At 39.2% G+C, this 19,767-nt stretch overlaps 1 protein-coding gene across 5 annotated transcripts in view; it reads left to right on the plus strand.

Annotated features, from left to right (window-relative positions):
• The window catches only part of ELOVL7 (ELOVL fatty acid elongase 7), an 87,407-nt gene that overhangs the window by 50,519 nt on the left and 17,121 nt on the right, over nucleotides 1-19,767 (plus strand). For all 5 annotated transcript variants that reach the window (XM_036901737.2, XM_036901747.2, XM_036901757.2 and 2 more), the window contains one exon: nucleotides 14,887-14,983. In XM_036901737.2, coding sequence (XP_036757632.2) covers nucleotides 14,920-14,983 — 64 coding nt within the window. In that variant the 5' untranslated portion in view covers nucleotides 14,887-14,919. Of the gene's footprint in view, nucleotides 1-14,886; nucleotides 14,984-19,767 lie in introns of those variants that run through there.

Below are 19,767 nucleotides of genomic sequence, written 5' to 3' on the forward strand. Positions count from 1 at the left end.
AATTGGAATTTATATAGGTGATAAAGAGGAAAAGGATTAAACTGATATGCTGGAATGTACACATTTAAATGAGTGTTTCTTCCAAAATCAACACTTCAGGCTACCAGAATTTATTCTGCTAATATTGCCATAGCCCTAAACATTTCTGGAGTTGTTCCTTTTGAATTATCCTCATCTTATAAGCCTTAAGTTGAAATGTTAGTAGTGAATTATGATTAAACCCACTTCCATTCCTACCTTCTCATCCCACTTACCAGGATGTGGCTCAGCTGGATCCATGACTGTCAAAGCCGTTCTTAAGTTATGATTAGTTATAACCTTAATTTTTAGAAGCAGTCATCAAAGATTTTTCTCCCTTAAAGACAGTTAAATGAACTTCTGAGAAACTCTTAAGGTTGATTTGTAAAGAAAGGTTCAAAAATTGTTTTGAACAACCGTACCACTGACATCAGTTTATAATTGCTAAACTGATTATTCTGAGGTGACCTAGTCTTACTTGGATTAATAAATGTTGGTAGTTTAACTTTAAGCAAGTGGCTCTCAAGTGGGAATGACTTTATCCGCCAGGAGACATTCTTCAATTTCTGGAAACCTTTTTGTTTGTCTCAGTTGGGGAGAAGGTGATCCTGGCACCTGGCAGGTAGAAGTCAGGGTTGGTGATAAATATCGTACAATGCTCAGGACAGCTCCCCACAGCTAAGAATTGTCTGGCCCAAAATGTCAGTACAGCCAGGGATGAGAAACCTTAGTTTAAACAGATACTATTTTTAAGTCATCCCTCACATTATAAATACACTTGTAAGTTTCTGATCTGCTTCCCTCAGCCTCAGTCTCACTAAACTACTGGGGTGGAACAAACTCAAGTGCCCAGATCTTTCTGCCCAGCACTCAGGCTTACAGCCGTTTTGAGGCTTTCTTCCTAAGTACAGAGGGTGGGGACAGGGGACAGGAAGGGGAAACTAGTTCCAGTGAGAAAACAGACAGGGGGCTGGGGGAAATACACAGCACACTTGTGGATTAATGTCTGGGTGGACGTTTCCCTAGAAATCTGAATTCTTACTGAGAACATTTCTTATCTAGGATTTTTCTTTTCCAGGAGTTCAGGAGCAGACAGTCTATCTGAACTCTGGTTTCCAGAGTCACACCTAGGGAGAGGCTGCCTGGGGCACTTTCACCAGGGGGCCCTTTCACCACCCCCCCCTACCCCCCGCTCAAGCTGAGGTCCCACAGCCCTGTTCTGACTCACTGAACTTCCCGTGTCCCTTTTGAGAGGGTTGGCTGCCTTTTCCTTTTGCTTTCCATGCTGGCCCAGCTTTCCTACGTGTGATGCTCTCTGCATTAGAAGGCATGTTTGTCTCACCAGTCCTTTCATGAGCAATTAATTATGTCTATGGAATAGCTTGATTCCCCTCTTCCCCTTTTCCTTCCTTGCTTTGCGCAGGGGTAAAGTTTCAAGGTGGTTTCAAACCACCACCCCAGCATGAGGTAGGACATGGCTTTCCACAGAAGGTCAGCTGTTTTGTTCTTACCCTGCTGTCCCCAGTTCTGTTGCAGACCTCCATCCCTATGCTGGTACCTGCCTGCAGCTCCTTCTGTATGTGCCTGAGCAGCATCTGTGGCTGGGTGCCTCTGTTCTTGCAGGGTTGTTCCTGATGTCTGATTTGCAAAGCACAGATCGGTGGGGAGCCCAAACCTCCCAAGTGTCAGAGAGAAGGGAAACCAATGACCCTGTTCCTGGACCATAGACCTGCCCTCTGGAAGCCATATGCCGATTCCACCACTCCTTTCCCTTGGAGAGTTTCCCCAACACATTTTATAGGATTGAGGTAAATCTCAACACATGAGGGTTCGCCTGGAAATGGCTGACCATGGTTTGAGGTTTCTGGACTCCTGCCAGCAACTTCCTCCCACAGGCAACTCTAAGGTCTCTGCCCCATCCGAGTGAGTTCCAGCAAGGAGTTCTCCCAGAGGGGTTCTGCTCTGTGATTACTGTTGAGGTAGAGTTGACCAAAAGGATGAAGCGATCAGATGCACCAAGCACATGCTGTGTCCAGGTGTCCTATCTGTGTTGTGCGGATGTAAACAGCTTATGGCTTTGGTAGTCTCCAGGTAAGCCGCCCTGTGGGAAGGGCCTTCTCCCCTAGGCAGTGGGCACATTTTTCACATTTGAACTTGACATCTTTAATGGAGGCCTAAGGAAGCTAGTCTGGGCAGATTAAGTCCCTTCTTTAGTAAATAGCTCAGTTACCGCATGATACTGTCAAAAACAAGGAGGAGATCCCTGGGTGAGTGGCAGGTTCTGGGCGTGAGATAGCAGCACTGGTCCCCACCAACAAGCTCCTGCTTACTCAAAGCCTGCCACATGTTTTTGAGGACTTTGGAGGCAGCTGAGCTCTGCAAGGGAGTGTTTTCGCTTCCCCTGCAGCACTTCCTGAAGGGACAGAGTGGTAGGGTCTCTTCTACCCTTAACGGAGATGTGGTGATTTGTTTACTGTTTTTGAGTTTTAAGTCTCTGCTTCACATTCATGAGAGCCCTAACTTTTCTGGCATCTCCAGCCCTGAAATTTTATTCCATTGAATATTTTTAATTGGTTATTTAGGTTCCTGTACTGCTGTCAGCTAGACGATGTCTCTATACGTTCACCACATAGAATACATTTCTCTTCATCTCTATGTACCATTGTTTAGCAATCAGCTGTCCACGTTAAATCATAGTAAAGGTGGCTGTGGGGTTGGAGGCGGTATGCCTGGCTGTAGTTCAGGGGTAGCACTGTATTTTCAGGACAACCCAGATTGCCCCAAATTCAGTTGTTAAAAATTGTTTAGACCAATCCCTATAATGTAATGTTGGCATACAGTCCTTCACTGTCTGAATGCATAAAGAACTCAGCTGTTTGTGTTCAGTTCCAACGAGGTAAAGGGATCATGCCGTGTCTCTTCACACTGTTCCTTCTCTTCTGGTGGGCGCACAAGTGTTAAGGACTATGGTTGGATGGCAGGTTATCTACAAGCAAAGGAGCAGTGAGAGAGTCCATACTCCAGAAAGCTTGGGCTAGAAGAGCCCTTCCTACCTCCCCATCTGCTATCTCTCACGAGCATGGAGGATGTCTACTTCTGTCACTCCTTCCCATCCAGTGTGAGTTTCTCCTCCAACAGCCTTCTCCCCTTTCTCCTGCTCAGTCTTTTGTAGTCTTTCGGATTAGAGAAACCAGCCATTTACTGCCTGCAACTATTTCTGACTTGCAATAGACTGGTTTATTTGAGTCTTTGTGATTCAGTGAGGCTGGAGACAGGAAAATGTCCTATGTGGAATGAGTGGGAAAAAGAAAGAAGATGCAGGAATAGCACAGAAAACAATAATATTTTGAAATGTAACCCCACCATATGCCATTAGAACCTTTCATTCTGGTTCTGAGTAATTTAAAAAGCATTATTTTGGCAGTTCAATCATGAGAAAAATGGCTAAAGGTCTGTTATGTCAGTGGTTAAGGTGAACAAAAAATTAGTTCATCTAAAACATTTATTCCAAAAAAACTTGAAAACATCAAGGGAAGAATCACATATAATTGTGACATACCAGCTATTAAAATGAAAGGAGCAGAGTTTTCTCCAGACTTGTTCCATTGAACTGTTTTAGATAAAGAGTTCAGCCATATGTTTTCCAATTAAATTGGTACAACCTATCTCTACAAATGATAATGTCTGACTTTGAACGTTTGTTCTTTATCAGATTCTGTGCTCTAAACTTTACAAATATATATTATCTCATATAGCCCTCAAAACAACTCTATGAGTCAGTTTATTTTATCTTGGCAGACTGCAGAATCGTTATTTTACAGATTAGGAAATTGAACTTTAATTTTGCCCAAAGTCACACAGCTATTAAAGTGGTGGGACTCAAATCGAGGTCTTTCTGACTCCAGAGCCCTTATTCTAACCCTACACCACACCTTCACTACAGAAATGGTCCATCGGAAAACAAGAGTCCAGGCTGACTCTGGCAGAACCCAGCATCACCACAGCCAATCTGGAGTCTGAACTCAGTTTGAGGACACAGGATGCATTAAAGCAGAGGCCATGCTCAGATACTTCCCGCACTTGGAGAGATCCTCTGGAAGGGACACATGCTTGAGGAATTAAGATAAAATTCCCCTTTTGTGTTTATGTGCATTTGTGTATGGCATTGAAGTAGGAATGTCCATGCAAAGGTGTAGTTGATTTCATTCTTTTTTCTTTTCCTTAAAAATATTTCAGTTCTTAATTTTTGGATAGTAGTGTATTCACATGAGTCAAAAACCAAACTGAAGCCCAGTTTTGGACCCTTTTCCCATCCCCAGGGATATCTTTTCAGAGTTCTTTATTTTATTTTATTTTTTTGTAGATAATTATTTTTTATTGAAGGGTAGTTGACACACAGTATTACATTACATTAGTTTCAGGTGTACAACACAGTGATTCAACATTTTTATACATGATAATTCTAGGTACCAGCTATCACCATACCAAGTTGTTACAATATTTTGACTATATTCCTTATGCTATACATTCCATCCCAGTTACTTATTTATTTTACAATTGGAAGTGTGTACTTTTTTGTTGTTTTTTTGTTTTGTTTTTTTTTTGTTTTTTTTTTTGTGAGGGCATCTCTCATATTTATTGATCAAATGGTTGTTAACAACAATAAAATTCTGTATAGGGGAGTCAATGCTCAATGCACAATCATTACTCCACCCCAAGCCTAATTTTCGTCAGTCTCCAATCTTCTGAAGCATAACAAACAAGTTCTTACATGGAGAACAAATTCTTACATAGTGAATAAGTTACATGGTGAACAGTACAAGGGCAGTCATCACAGAAACTTTTGGTTTTGCTCATGCATTATGAACTATAAACAGTCAGTTCAAATATGAATACTCATTTGATTTTTATACTTGATTTATATGTGGATACCACATTTCTCCCTTTAATATTATTATTTTTAATAAAATGCTGAAGTGGTAGGTAGAGGCAAGATAAAGGTAGAAAACATAGTTTAGTGTTGTAAGAGAGCAAATGTAGATGATCAGGTGTGTGCCTGTATACTATGTGTTAATCCAAGCTAGACAAGGGCAATAAAACATCCACGTATGCAGAAGATTTCTCTCAGAACAGGGGGGTGAGGTTCTAAGCCTCACCTCTGTTGATCCCCAATTTCTCACCTGATGACCCCCCTGTGACTGTGCCTGTCTTAGGTTGTTCCTCCCTTGAGGAATCTTACCCGTCTCTGGCTAACCAGTCATCTTCCGGGGCCATACAGGGAAATGTAAAGTTGGTAAGTGAGAGAGAAGCCTTATTGTTTGAAATGGATAGCTTTTTATTTCTTTTCATATTTATGCCCTGTGGCTTCTATGCCCAGCATTTGTCTTGAGGTATCTTTACCACTTGGAAGAATTATGATACTCGGTAAATTTGATATGAGGCACGAATTCTATTTAAGGGTTGTAATTAGGAAGGAAGAAGAAAAGCTATAGAAGTAGCAGGCGGAAGAAAACATGGGAAGATTGATTATTTCTTTGACATATCTTCTTGTAGAGTAACTTCAGCATGTATAGGTTTTAAGCTATTACTTATATTGCGCACACACATTAACATAATAGGAGTATAGTTACATAACCAAAGCATACCTGTAATTACCAGCCATCTCCAGTGAAACCAAGAAAACCAGTTAGGCACCTTAGGCATTTGTGAAAACTTATCTATGATATGGTGGATATTGTCCAACTGAACTTGAACAGTCTGAGAGAAATCAGACAAATTAAAACAACCCATTCCTGGGGAATGTTCACATCCCTTATGTTCTTTTAACAGTAAATAGTCTGTAGTTGTAAGATTTTGGAGCGCTACAATTTGCACTTCTCCTAATTCTTGGTTCAGTTCCAACAGTATAGATCCAGTCAAATTTGTTGTTTTACTGTATGCACAGGCCAGCGTAGATATCTCCTTCCTCATTCCCATGTTGGAAGTTCTTTGTCATATCATATCTTAGTTCATTTTTGGGGTAGCCCAATTAGGGTTTGATCCTCTGTATAAACACAAACAGACCCTTTGCCTACACTTTTATATGCCCTTTATACTCTTGTGTAGAACTCATTGGAGGTTACCACACAGGAACTGCCTTTTATTTATTTATTTATTTATTTTTTTGGTATCACTAATCTACACTTACATGACGAATATTATGTTTACTAGGCTCTCCCCTATACCAAGTCCCCCCTATAAACCCCTTTACAGTCACTGTCCATCAGCATAGCAAAATGTTGTAGAATCACTACTTGCCTTCTCTGTGTTGTACAGCCCTCCCCTTTCTCCCACCCCCCCATGCATGCTAATCTTAATACCCCCCTACTTCTCCCCGCCCCTTATCCCTCCCTACCCACCCATCCTCCCCAGTCCCTTTCCCTTTGGTACCTGTTAGTCCATTCTTGAGTTCTGTGATTCTGCTGCTGTTTTGTTCCTTCAGTTTTTCCTTTGTTCTTATATTCCACAGATGAGTGAAATCATTTGGTATTTCTCTTTCTCCGCTTGGCTTGTTTCACTGAGCATAATACCCTCCAGCTCCATCCATGTTGCTGCAAATGGTTGGATTTGCCCTTTTCTTATGGCTGAGTAGTATTCCATTGTGTATATGTACTACATCTTCTTTATCCATTCATCTATCGATGGACATTTAGGTTGCTTCCAATTCTTGGCTATTGTAAATAGTGCTGCGATAAACATAGGGGTGCTCTGATCTTTCTCATACTTGATTGCTGCATTCTTAGGGTAAATTCCTAGGAGTGCAATTCCTGGGTCAAATGGTAGGTCTGTTTTGAGCATTTTGATGTACCTCCATACCGCTTTCCACAATGGTTGAACTAACTTACATTCCCACCAGCAGTGTAGGAGGGTTCCCCTTTCTCCACAGCCTCGCCAACATTTGTTGTTGTTTGTCTTTAGGATGGCAGCCATCCTTACTGGTGTGAGGTGATATCTCATTGTAGTTTTAATTTGCATTTCTCTGATAATTAGCGATGTGGAGCATCTATTCATGTGTCTGTTGGCCATCTGTATTTCTATTTTGGAGAACTGTCTGTTCAGTTCCTCTGCCCATTTTTTAATTGGGTTGTTTGTTTTTTGTTTGTTGAGGCATGTGAGCTCTTTATATATTCTGGACGTCAAGCCTTTATCGGATGTGTCATTTTCAAATATATTCTCCCATACTGTAGGATTCCTTTTTGTTCTATTGATGGTGTCTTTTGCTGTACAGAAGCTTTTCAGTTTAATATAGTCCTACTTGTTCATTTTTGCTGTTGTTTTCCTTGCCCGGGGAGATATGTTCAAGAAGAGGTCACTCAGGTTTATGTCTAAGAGGTTTTTCCTATGTTTTTTTCCAAGAGTTTAATGGTTTCAAAAAAAAAAAAAAAAAGAGTTTAATGGTTTCATGACTTACATTCAGGTCTTTGATCCATTTTGAGTTTACTTTTGTATATGGGGTTAGACAATGGTCCAGTTTCATTCTCCTACATGTAGCTGTCCAGTTTTGCCAGCACCATCTGTTGAAGAGACTGTCATTTCACCATTGTATGTCCATAGCTCCTTTGTCAAATATTAGTTGACCATATATGTCTGGGTTAATGTCTGGATTCTCTAGTCTGTTCCATTGGTCTGTGGCTCTGTTCTTGTGCCAGTGCCAAATTGTCTTGATTACTGTGGCTTTATAGTAGAGCTTGAAGTTGGGGTGTGAGATCCCCCCTACTTGATTCTTCTTTCTCAGGATTGCTTGGGCTATTCAGGGTCTTTGGTGTTTCCATATGAATTTTTGAATTATTTGTTCCAGTTCATTGAAGAATGTTGCTGGTAGTTTCATAGGGATTGCATCAAATCTGTATATTGCTTTGGGCAGGATGGCCATTTTGACTATATTAATTCTTCCTAGCCATGAGCATGGGATGCGTTTCCATCTGTTAGTGTCCCCTTTAATTTCTCTTAAGAGCGACTTGTAGTTTTCAGAGTATAAGTCTTTCACTTCTTTGGTTAGGTTTATTCCTAGGTATTTTATTTTTTTGATGCAATTGTGAATGGAGTTGTTTTCCTGATTTCTCTTTCTGTTGGTTCATTGTTAGTGTATAGGAAAGCCACAGATTTCTGTGTGTTGATTTTGTATCCTGGAACTTTGCTATATTGTGATATCAGTTCTAGTAGTTTTGGGGTGGAGTCTTTAGGGTTTTTTATGTACAGTATCATGTCATCTCCAAATAGTGACAGTTTAACTTCTTCTTTACCAATATGGATTCCTTGTATTTCTTTGTTTTGTCTGATTGCCGTGGCTAGGACCTCCAGTGCTATGTTAAATAACAGTGGGGAGAGTGGGCATCCCTGTCTAGTTCCCGATCTCAGAGGAAATGCTTTCAGCTTCTCGCTGTTCAATATAATGTTGGCTGTGGGTTTATCGTAGATGGCCTTTATTATGTTGAGGTACTTGCCCTCTATTCCCATTTTGCTGAGAGTTTTTATCATGAATGGCTGTTGAACTTTGTCAAATGCTTTTTCAGCATCTATGGAGATGATCATGTGGTTTTTGTCTTTCTTTTTGTTGATATGGTGGATGATGTTGGTGGACTTTCGAATGTTGTACCATCCTTGCATCCCTGGGATGAATCCCACTTGGTCGTGGTGTATGGTCCTTTTGATGTATTTTTGAATTCGGTTTGCTAAAATTTTTTTGAGTATTTTTGCATCTACGTTCATCAGGGATATTGGTCTGTATTTTTATTTTTTGGTGGTGTCTTTGCCTGGTTTTGGTATTAGGGTGATGTTAGCTTCATAGAATGAGTTTGGGAGTATCCCCTCCTCCTCTATTTTTTGGAAAACTTTAAGGAGAATGGGTATTATGTCTTCCCTGTATGTCTGATAAAATTCCAAGGTAAAGCCATCTGGCCCGGGGGTTTTGTTCTTTGGTAGTTTTTTGATTACCGCTTCAATTTCGTTGCTGGTAATTGGTCTGTTTAGATTTTCTGTTTCTTTCTGGGTCAGTCTTGGAAGGTTGTATTTTTCTAGGAAGGTATCCATTTCTCCTAGGTATCCCAGCTTGTTAGCATATAGGTTTTCATAGTACTGTCTAATAATTCTTTGTATTTCTGTGGGGTCCGTCGTGATTTTTCCTTTCTCGTTTCTGATACTGTTGATTTGTGTTGACTCTCTTTTCTTCTTAATAAGTCTGGCTAGAGGCTTATCTATTTTGTTTAATTTCTCGAAGAACCAGCTCTTGATTTCATTGATTTTGGCTATTGTTTTATTCTTCTCAATTTTATTTATTTCTTCTCTGATCTTTATTATGTCCCTCCTTCTGCTGACCTTAGACCTCATCTGTTCGTCTTTTTCCAATTTCGATAATTGTGACATTAGACCATTCATTTGGGATTGTTCTTCCTTTTTTAAATATGCTTGGATTGCTATATACTTTCCTCTTAAGACTGCTTTTGCTGTGTCCCACAGAAGTTGGGGCTTAGTGTTGTTGTTGTCATTTGTTTCCATATATTGCTGGATCTCCATTTTGATTTGGTCATTGATCCATTGATTATTTAGGAGCGTGTTGTTAAGCCTCCATGTGTTTGTGAGCCTTTTTGCTTTCTTTGTACAGTTTATTTCTAGTTTTATGCCTTTGTGGTCTGAAAAGTTGGTTGGTAGGATTTCAATCTTTTGGAATTTACTGAGGCTCTTTTTGTGGCCTAGTATGTGGTCTATTCTGGAGAATGTTCCTTGTGCACTTGAGAAGAATGTATATCCTGTTGCTTTTGGATGTAGAATTCTATAGATGTCTATTAGGTCCATCTGCTCTACTGTGTTGTTCAGTGCTTCCGTGTCCTTACTTATATTCTTCCTGGTGGATCTATCCTTTGGGGTGAGTGGTGTGTTGAAGTCTCCTAGAATGAATGCATTGCAGTCTGTTTCCCCCTTTAGTTCTGTTAGTATTTGTTTCACATATGCTGGGGCTCCTTTGTTGGGTGCATATATATTTAGAATGGTTATATCCTCTTGTTGGACTGAGCCCTTTATCATTATGTAGTGTGCTTCTTTATCTCTTGTTACTTTCTTTGTTTTGAAGTCTATTTTGTCTGATATTAGTACTGCAACCCCTGCTTTCTTCTCGCTGTTGTTTGCCTGAAATATGTGTTTCCATCCCTTGACTTTTAGTCTTTACATGTCTTTGGGTTTGAGGTGAGTTTCTTGTAAGCAGCATATAGATGGGTCTTGCTTTTTTATGCATTCTAATACTCTGTGTCTTTTGATTGGTGCATTCAGCCCATTAACATTTAGAGTGACTATTGAAAGATATGTACTTATTGCCATTGTAGGCTTTAAATTCGCGGTTACCAAAGGTTCAAGGTTAGCCTCTTTAGTATCTTACTGCCTAACTTAGCTCGCTTATTGAGCTGTTATATACACTGTCTGGAGATTCTTTTCTTCTCTCCCTTCTTATTCCTCGTCCTCGATTCTTCATATGTTGGGTGTTTTGTGCTGTGCTCTTTCTAGGAGTGCTCCCATCTAGAGCAGTCCCTGTAAGATGTTCTGTAGAGGTGGTTTGTGGGAAGCAAATTCCCACAGCTTTTGTTTGTCTGGGAATTGTTTAATCCCACCATCATATTTGAATGATAGTCGTGCTGGATACAGTATCCTTGGTTCAAGGCCCTTCTGTTTCATTGTATTAAATATATCATGCCATTCTCTTCTGGCCTGTAGGGTTTCTGTCGAGAAGTCTGATGTTAGCCTGATGGGTTTTCCTTTATAGGTGACCTTTTTCTCTCTAGCTGCCTTTAAAACTCTTTCCTTGTCCTTGATCTTTGCCATTTTAATTATTATGTGTCTTGGTGTTGTCCTCCTTGGATCCTTTCTGTTGGGGTTTCTGTGTATTTCTGTGGTCTGTTTGATTATTTCCTCCCCCAGTTTGTTGAAGTTTTCAGCAATTATTTCTTCCAAGATAGTTTCCATCCATTTTCCTCTCTCTTCTTCTTCTGGTACCCCTATAATACGGATTTTGTTCCTTTTGGATTATTCACACGGTTCTCTTAATATTGTTTCATTCCTGGAGATCCTTTTATCTGTCTCTATGTCAGCTTCTATGCGTTCCTGTTCTCTGTTTTCAATTCCATCAATGGCCTCTTGCGTCCTATCCATTCTGCTTATAAACCCTTCCAGAGTTTGTTTCATTTCTGTAATCTCCTTTCTGGCATCTGTGATCTCCCTCCGGACTTCATCCCATATCTCTTGCATATTTCTGTGCATCTCTGTCAGCATGTTTATGATTTTTATTTTGAATTCTTTGTCAGGAAGACTGGTTAGGTCTGTCTCCTTCTCTGGAGTTGTCTCTGTGATCTTTGTCTGCCTGTAGCTTTGCCTTTTCATGGTGATAGGAATAGTTTGCAGAGCTGGGACGAGTGACGGCTGGAAGAACATCCCTTCTTGTTGGTTTGTGGCCCTCCTCTCCTGGGAGAACAGTGACCTCTAGTGGCTTGTGCTGCGCAGCTGGGTGTAGACAGGGTTTCTTCTTCCTGCCCGGCTGCTATGGAGTTTATCTCCACTGTTGCTGTGGGCGTGGCCTTGTTCGGGCTACTTCTCCAAAGTGGTGGAGTTGCGTTGGAGGGGGAGCGGCTGAGTGGCTATTTATCTCCGTAAGGGGCCTCCCTGCTCCCTGCAGCTCAGGGGTTAGGGTGCCCAGAGATCCCCAGATTCCCTACCTCTGGATTAAGTGTCCCGCCCTGCCCCTTTAAGACTTCCAAAAAAGCACTCGCCAAAACAAAACAATGACCACAAAAAAAAAAAAAAAATTGTCGCACCCTGTTCTGGTGTCCTCAGGCGCCAGGCCTCCGGTGCCCGCTCACTGTTCTTGCTGCCCTGTTTCCCTAGTATTGGGGTCCCTATCCTTTTAAGACTTCCAAAACGCCCTCGCCAAAACAAAACAGCAAAAAAAAGAAAAAAATAAAATGGTCGCTCGCTTTTCTGGTGTCCTCCGGCGCCAGGCCTCCGGTGCCTGCTCACTGTTCTTGCTGCCCTGCTTCCCTAGTGTTGGTGTCCGTATCCCTTTAAGACTTCCAAAAAGCGCTCGCCAAAACAAAACAGCAAAAAAAGAAAAAATGGTCGCACGCTTTTCTGGTGTTTTCACGCGCCAGGTCTCCGGTGCCCGCTCACTGTTCTTGCTGCCCTGTTTCCATAGTATTGGGGTCCCTATCCCTTTAAGACTTCCAATACGCACTCGCCAAAACAAAACAGAAAAAAAAAAAAATTGTCGTACGCTTTTCTGGTGTCCTCCGGCGCCAGGCCTCCGGTGCCCGCTCACTGTTCTTGCTGCCCTGTTTCTCTAGTATCCACGGCCCCTCCGCGCACGCACTGTGTCTGCACTCTGGCTCGGATGGCTGGGACTGGGTGTTCGGCAGTCCTGGGCTCCGTCTCCCTCCCTCTCTGCCTGCTCTTCTCCCACCGGGCGCTGGGGGGAGGGGCGCTCGGCTCCCGCGGGGCCGGGGCTTGTATCTTACCCCCTTCATGAGGCGCTGGGTTCTCTTAGGTGTGGATGTGGTCTGGATATTGTCCTGTGTCCTCTGGTCTTTATTCTAGGAAGGGTTGTCTTTGTTATATTTTCATAGATATATGTGGTTTTGGGAGGAGATTTCCGCTGCTCTACTCACGCTGCCATCTTGGCTCCCTCTCCAGAGTTCTTTTTATGCTAATGTAAATAAATGTTAATTTATATTCTGACTCCTGACCTTTTCTATATAAAAGGTAATCATTTCAAAATTCTGTATCTTCCTTTCCTTTTTTCACATAGAGATTTACTTGGGTACTTTTCCATAATAACACACGGAGAGCTTCCTCATTCTTTTTTACAGCAGCATAATATTTCATGGTATTATATATGTTATCATTTATTAACCAGTCCCCTTTTAATAGACATTTGGCTTGTTTACAGTCTTTTGCTCTTACTAACTGATGCACTGAATTACCTTGAATACATGTCATTCTGCATATGAACATGTATATCTATAGGATTAGTTTCTAGAAGTAGGATATCTGATTTAAAAAATATGCATTTATAATTTTTACTTATAGTGCCAAATTGCCCTTGGTAAGGGTTATGACAGTTATACTCCCACCAGCAATGTGAGTTTCCCACAGTCCTGCCAATAGAGTTAACACATTTTAAAATTTTGGCCCATCTGATGGATAAAAACATTTGGACTTTGGCTCATCCAATGCAAAAAAAAATATTGTAGATTTCTCACTATGATTAATTAAAGTTAAACAACTTTTCATATGCTTAAGAGCATTTTTATTTCCTTTGCTGCAAAATCTGCATGGCTTATAGATCTTTTTGTTATCAATTTCTAAGAGCTCTTCATATATTAGAGAGAGTAGCATCTGTCTGTGTTATGAATTGAATATATTTTCTTCTGTTTATCATTTGACTTTTTACTTTTTTCTTCTTGATTATCATATGGTTAAATTTGTTAGTCTTCTCCTATGTCTTACAGATTTTTAAGTCAAAGCTGCAAAGTCCTTTTCCACTCTAAGTTTATAAAAATGTTCTCCCTGTTGTCAAGTAGGGCTTTAATAGTTCTATTTTTCTTATTTAAATCTTTAATCCATTTGAACTTTGTCTTGGTTTACAGTATATTTTTTTCCAGATGGCTATCTAGTTGTATGACACCATTAATTGAAGAATGGCTAGTAACTTGATGCCCACTGGTTTGGGATGCCACCTTTATCATACCCTGTGTCTTAAAAAAGTAGGCATATATATAAAAAATATGTTATCTATATTCTAAAATTGCTTTATTTTAGAATGTTAGAAGAAAGCCTGAATTTTCCATTGCAGACCTAGAGGATTTCTTCTTTATTGTGATAAAATATAAATAATGTAAAATTATCATTTTAACCATTTTTAAGGCTTCAGTTCAGTGACATTATATTTACACTGTTGTACAACTATCTCCACCATCCAGAACTATTTCATCTTCCTGTATGAGTTCGAATCAAATACACCATTCATTTTATGAAGTACCATCCATTTGTAAGGTGTTTGCTGATTTTGAGATGTTAAAATGTGGGAAAGTGTACATCTTAGAACTTAACGAAATACAGTTATAAATTCCCAAATGTATTTGTTATATTTCTGGGTATTCTGTTCTGGTCCATTGGTTTGCTTCTCCATTGTGCCAATATCATGCTGTTTTAATTATTGGAGGTTTGGAATATCTTTTAATATATAATAGAGCTAGTTTCCCCTAACTGGTCTTCTTTTTCAGAAAACTTCTTTTTGTAATTATTCATGTCTATCTGTACAGATAAATGAGACAGCTTCTGCTTGGCTGTTGTAGACCTTCTTTCCCTCCCTCTTTCTACCTCTATTTTACTCAAATTGTAAAAACTTGCACATACAAGACCTTCATATACTTGAAGTCATCAGCTATAAGTCTTGGATCAGAGTAGCTTCTCTGAAAGTTTGTATATCTTCTTGACCTCTTATCCTGGTTTTTATTTCAGCATTGCAATGGAAGTCCATTCCTGATCTAGGTTGTTGCCATAAAAAGAAGCTACTCCTATGAAAGTTCTTAGAATCATTTACTCTTTTTTTGTCTTATACATAGAATGTCATCATTTTTTCATCAAAGTAAGCACCTTCCTTGTGATGATGAAAAATCTTAAATGTTTGCAACTGTACCAGGGCTTAATATGGTTCACTGAGGGTAATGCATTTACCCTCATAAAAGTTTTCCTATTAATTTCCTATTAAATTTTTAGCATTTTAAATATTATTTTACTAGAAATTGGCTTTATTTGCATTTATAAACTCATTTCTTTTTTGTTTTACTGAAGAATCTATTGTAAGTGCCAATAAATCCTGTGGAAATGGCCTTCATTGATCTTACATCGAGGACTGTGCATCTTTATGATAATTGGATGAAAGATGCTGGTAAGTAATCACATTTCCTACTTGAGGTGCATCCTTCCTTTTTATGTCAGATTCCCATTTTTAACAGAATTTGTTTGAAGCAGATTGTAACACTTTACAACTTAACACTCCCTCTTAGACACTCTAAATACTGATCTTTATTCTAGTTAATGAAGAGGAAGTGTCAAAGGTTGAATTATAGATATGTACAAAGATAGAGCTAAACAGATGTTCATTACGATGTATATAATATTGAAAATAACTTTAATATCCACTGAAGGAAATTAGTTTATAAATGATAGTACATTCCAACTCAGCAGCTATTAGAAGTGATTTTTGGAGGCACAGTGTTCTTAGGCTTGATTCTGCCCTGATGCCCCTAAGGGAAATAATAGTTACTGTCAATAATGGCTCTGACCATAATGATTCCTTAATGGGAGGGACCACACCCCCCAGGGGTGTACCAGAAAGGGCAGGGAGCACTTCCTAGAATAACACCTGAGTAATTCTGCAATGCCTGCCTTTCCCCTTGCCCATTAAAAAAAAAATCAATGTTCAAAAGAACATTGCCATAGCAAGAAGTTTAAAATATATTAAATGGAAGCAGGTTATAAAACACCACATACATTTCTTTTGCCAGGGTTAGTAGTTATCTCTGTATGGTAGGATTATGGGTTTTTTATATTTACTAATCTATATATGTCTATATTTTTTTAAACCTGTGTGTGTTCATTTTGTAACCATTACAAATATTATAAATGTTTACATTTTAAAATGTTTATATAAGTAAATTTTCAAAAAGATAGACAAGGAATTAGAGGATTGTAGAGATAAGATGGATCTAGATATCATCAAAGCTGAGTTGCATTTTAGCTCTTCATTTTAGATTTGAAGTAAGTGAGGCCCAGAGATGTCACCTTCCCTAGATCAGGCTTATTGGCAGAAAAGATTAGAGCCTATGTTTTCTGATTATGATTAGTATTCTGATATTTTACATCTGAATTATTTTGCACATATTCATCACCATCACCACTTCAGATTAGTTCTTATGTATCAACAAGAAACTACACATCACCAAAGTTAGAAGGAAAATGTGTCACCTCTTGGCCCCTACCACAGTACCTGGCACAGTAGTCCAATTTATGCTGATTTCAGCAAAGATGCAGTTTCATGGTTATAATTTCTCAGTAGATCACTAAAGACCACTCGTGTCACTTAAAAAGGTCCCAACAACTTGCTTCTGAAGAATGCCAAGGATATCTTTTAGTATCCCATAAATAAAGAATTTTCGCTCTGGTAGGGGATAGAGAATGACTGTTTCCATGTCTTCCTATTTTTTTCTTAGTTTTTCAACTTACATAATGATGGAGAGAACATAGATTTCTTATGGGTTATTCTTCTCTGAAGGTTTATAGTAGTTAATAGTAGTTTGTTATCATACATTCAGTATTTAAATACTAGTTTTTAAATTTTGTTCTAGTGGACTTTATTTGTATTTATTAATTTTTAAAAATACTAATATTTTAGTAGCTTTGCAAAGTAAAGGTGTGCCTTATTACCTGAACTCTCATGATTTGAACTTGAAAACCAAGTAGATTTGGGTACATTTTTTGAAATAGGCCTGTTGAAAAGAACAAGTCTCTTGTTATCCAACCATCCAGCTCTTGCTATTGATTATCCCAAGTGCAGGAACCCAGGAGATCCAGCTGATCAATATCCTAACTCCAGAGCCAAGTTAGTTTAGACGATAATGACTATAAAGTGCTGGAGGCATAAAATGTTTATAAATGAACTTCTGAATTCTGTTTCCACTTTTATCTATGGATCAACTATTTACTTTTTATTAGGAATATTTACATTGAAAAGCTGAGTTATAAAAAGAATGACAGAGAGCTGGAGATGGTTAGGGAGAGACAAGGAGAGCCCTGGAAATGGCATGGCAGACAGTGCAGGGAAGACGAAAAGAGGCAGGCAATCTCCATATTTGAAGTTTACACTGATTTGCAGTCTTGAGAGAGGAGAGGGTACGATGAGAAGACCTAGATTTAAGTTCTGACACTACTGTGGATTAGCTAGGTGATCTTGAGCAAATTCATCATCTGTGAGTCTCAGTTTCTTTGTTAGCAAAACAAAGATGAGAATCGTACCTACCGACTCCCAGATAATATACATGAAGGTGCTCTATTATTTAGGAAGTATCCCAACACAAATGATGTTGTTGTTACAGATGATAGAACACTTTCATCTTAAAACATTTTTAATACAGAATATATTTTTTTGAAAAATTTCTTCACATTTTTTTTCCTATCAGGGTCTAGTTTTATGTTGAGATCTACAACGTTATAAGAACACTATCAGGTATAATAAAGTTTTTTGGTTTCTGCTGAATGTACTATTGATCTCTGAGAGCCATTGGAGATTACTCTGGCCGCCTTAGCCCAGTTTTACTTTGCTTACCCTGGGCAGGACTGAACCCATGATCAAGGGTCAAGAATTTCGAGTGTATTCTTGGCTTTGGCCCTAATCCTGAGTAGCTTTACTGATATTCATTGATTTTCTGAGTGCTGGAAAAGTGGTGGTCATCATTATTTCTTGTGGAAAATTCCACAGTGACAGAATTTTAAAATGGTTTAATTAATACTTAAGCTATAAGAGGATTTATTTTAATTTTTAGAGAAATGTCAAATATCAAAACAATGCTGTAGTAACATTTTGGAATGTAGACAAATGGAAACATTTTTAATGTTTAAAAGGCAACTTAACTTGTATTTAGGTAGTAATAATGACTGCAGACTTAGTTGTGATCATTTTGCAAGAGGGTAAAGTATGAGTCAGATCACTGCCATTCTGAGTGTTTAGCGCCTCCCAAGTACTTGAGGCGCATGTCTGCTTTTTCTTCCAGCTTCTGCATCTTGTTGGTGCTTGGAATTTTAAAGGGTGTACTTAAGCCAGTACATGCTACTTGAGAAGAGAACACTCTTTTACAAGTAGTTGATGGAAAGGCTCACTGATAACCTGTGTATGTGGCACTTGTAGTTTCCCTGTACTCTCTCTTTCTGGAACACTTTAAAAAGACATTAGGCTAGTGATAAGGCAGAGCCTTGGTCATCTCTAGGGTATGGACCTCAGTCAGTCTGCCTCCCCATCCTCTTCTTTCAGAGATCTGCTTTGCAGATTTTGGCTCTTGATACTTAAGCCCTGATGTCAAGTGGAAGGTACATGATGACACACTCTACCCTCATCAGCCTTCTGTCAGTGAGGAAAATAGAGCTCACCTCACTCCTCAATCTTTTGTACTTCATGGGATCACAGACTGACTCAGCATTCCCTTTAAATGTCACCCAGATGTCCCCTCCCAGCACCCCCATCAAGTCACCTTCCACACCTGACTTGTAGACACCTTGTCAGGGGAGCCCACTATCTCACATGGAATTAGGCTCCCTATTCAGGAAGGTTTAACTGTTGCTGAGAGAGAAGGCACGAAAAATGAACAGTCATCAGTCATGGTCATCATATTAAACACTGAACAGTACTTGCTCAGTAGGGATAGCTAATTTAAGCAGAGGAATAAAATGAGCAGAGCTGTACTTCTAGAAAGTGTATTTGGCAGTTGTCTGGAAGACAAGATGTAGCACACTGGACCAGGGGCAGGGAAACCACATAAAAGACGATGGCAGAGCATGTGGTGAGCAACACAGAGGCCCTGCACGTAACTGAAGGAAGCGCCAGACCTCTGGCTCTTACCGCTGACTGTGCACCAGGGTCACCTCAGCTGCTTGTGGATGCCTGAGGCCCATACCTAGGACCCTGATTCAGTTGGATCATGGCCACCTTCTGGTTATTTGATTTTTAAGTAGTTTACAGGTGATTCTGCTCTGCTGGCAGAATTGATATCAGCTGTAGTAATAGCAGCAGTGTTTACTGAGCACTTAGGTGTGCTGGGCTCTTCACGTGTAATAGTTCACTAAATCCTCTGTGAGGTACATGCTGTTTTTTGTCCAATTCACAGATGAAGAAACTAAGCAGAGAGAAAGTAAGTCGATGGCCCCATGTCATATAACAAGTCAGTGGAGAGCCAGAATCAGAACACAGGCTGCCGACTCCTAAGCATTCCTGAAATAGGATTTTAAAAAAAAATTTGTATTTTTTTATGGAAATAATATAAAATTAAATTAACCAGTATTTCCTAAAAGATATAATGTTTTTTAAAAAATCTACAGAACTTGAAAGTCATACGTGGAACTTTTGAAAAGGTGTGTGCTTAAAAGGCTAAATTATAGGAAAAAAATTATTTTAAAATTATGTTATTCTGCTTCCTGAGCCAGGCCAGCCTGCTTTTCCTAACTTGTTTTCATTCTACTGCTACCAAAGAACTAAAGGATGATGTCATTTGATATTTTTCTTCCTGCTGAGCTGACAAAATAATAAAATAAAACTTATCTTTGATTCAGAAGTTTCTTTACTGACACATTAAAAAACCCTAGTTTTAAAAAACGTTTTTAATCATATGTATGATGTCTGTTAATAAGAATGTTTAAAATTGGTTATAAAGAAAAATTAAAAAGTAAAGGTCATCTATCCTGTCACCAATCCAAAGGTTGTATCCTGTTAATATCCTTCCGGAGGTCAATTTGGTGCTGGTTTGAGTCCTTATTTCTTTGGGGCTAAAAACTAGACATAGTAATTATAATATTCATGCATTTGGATTTGGTTTGATTTGGGTTATTCACTGATAGAAGAAATCTATCAAAGCTTGATCAGTTCTAATTCTAGCCCTTAGTCCCAGTTGTGTGACAACTTTTATT

This window comes from Manis pentadactyla, chromosome 2 (genome assembly GCF_030020395.1).
Source record: "Manis pentadactyla isolate mManPen7 chromosome 2, mManPen7.hap1, whole genome shotgun sequence".
Taxonomy (NCBI): Eukaryota; Metazoa; Chordata; class Mammalia; order Pholidota; family Manidae; genus Manis; species Manis pentadactyla.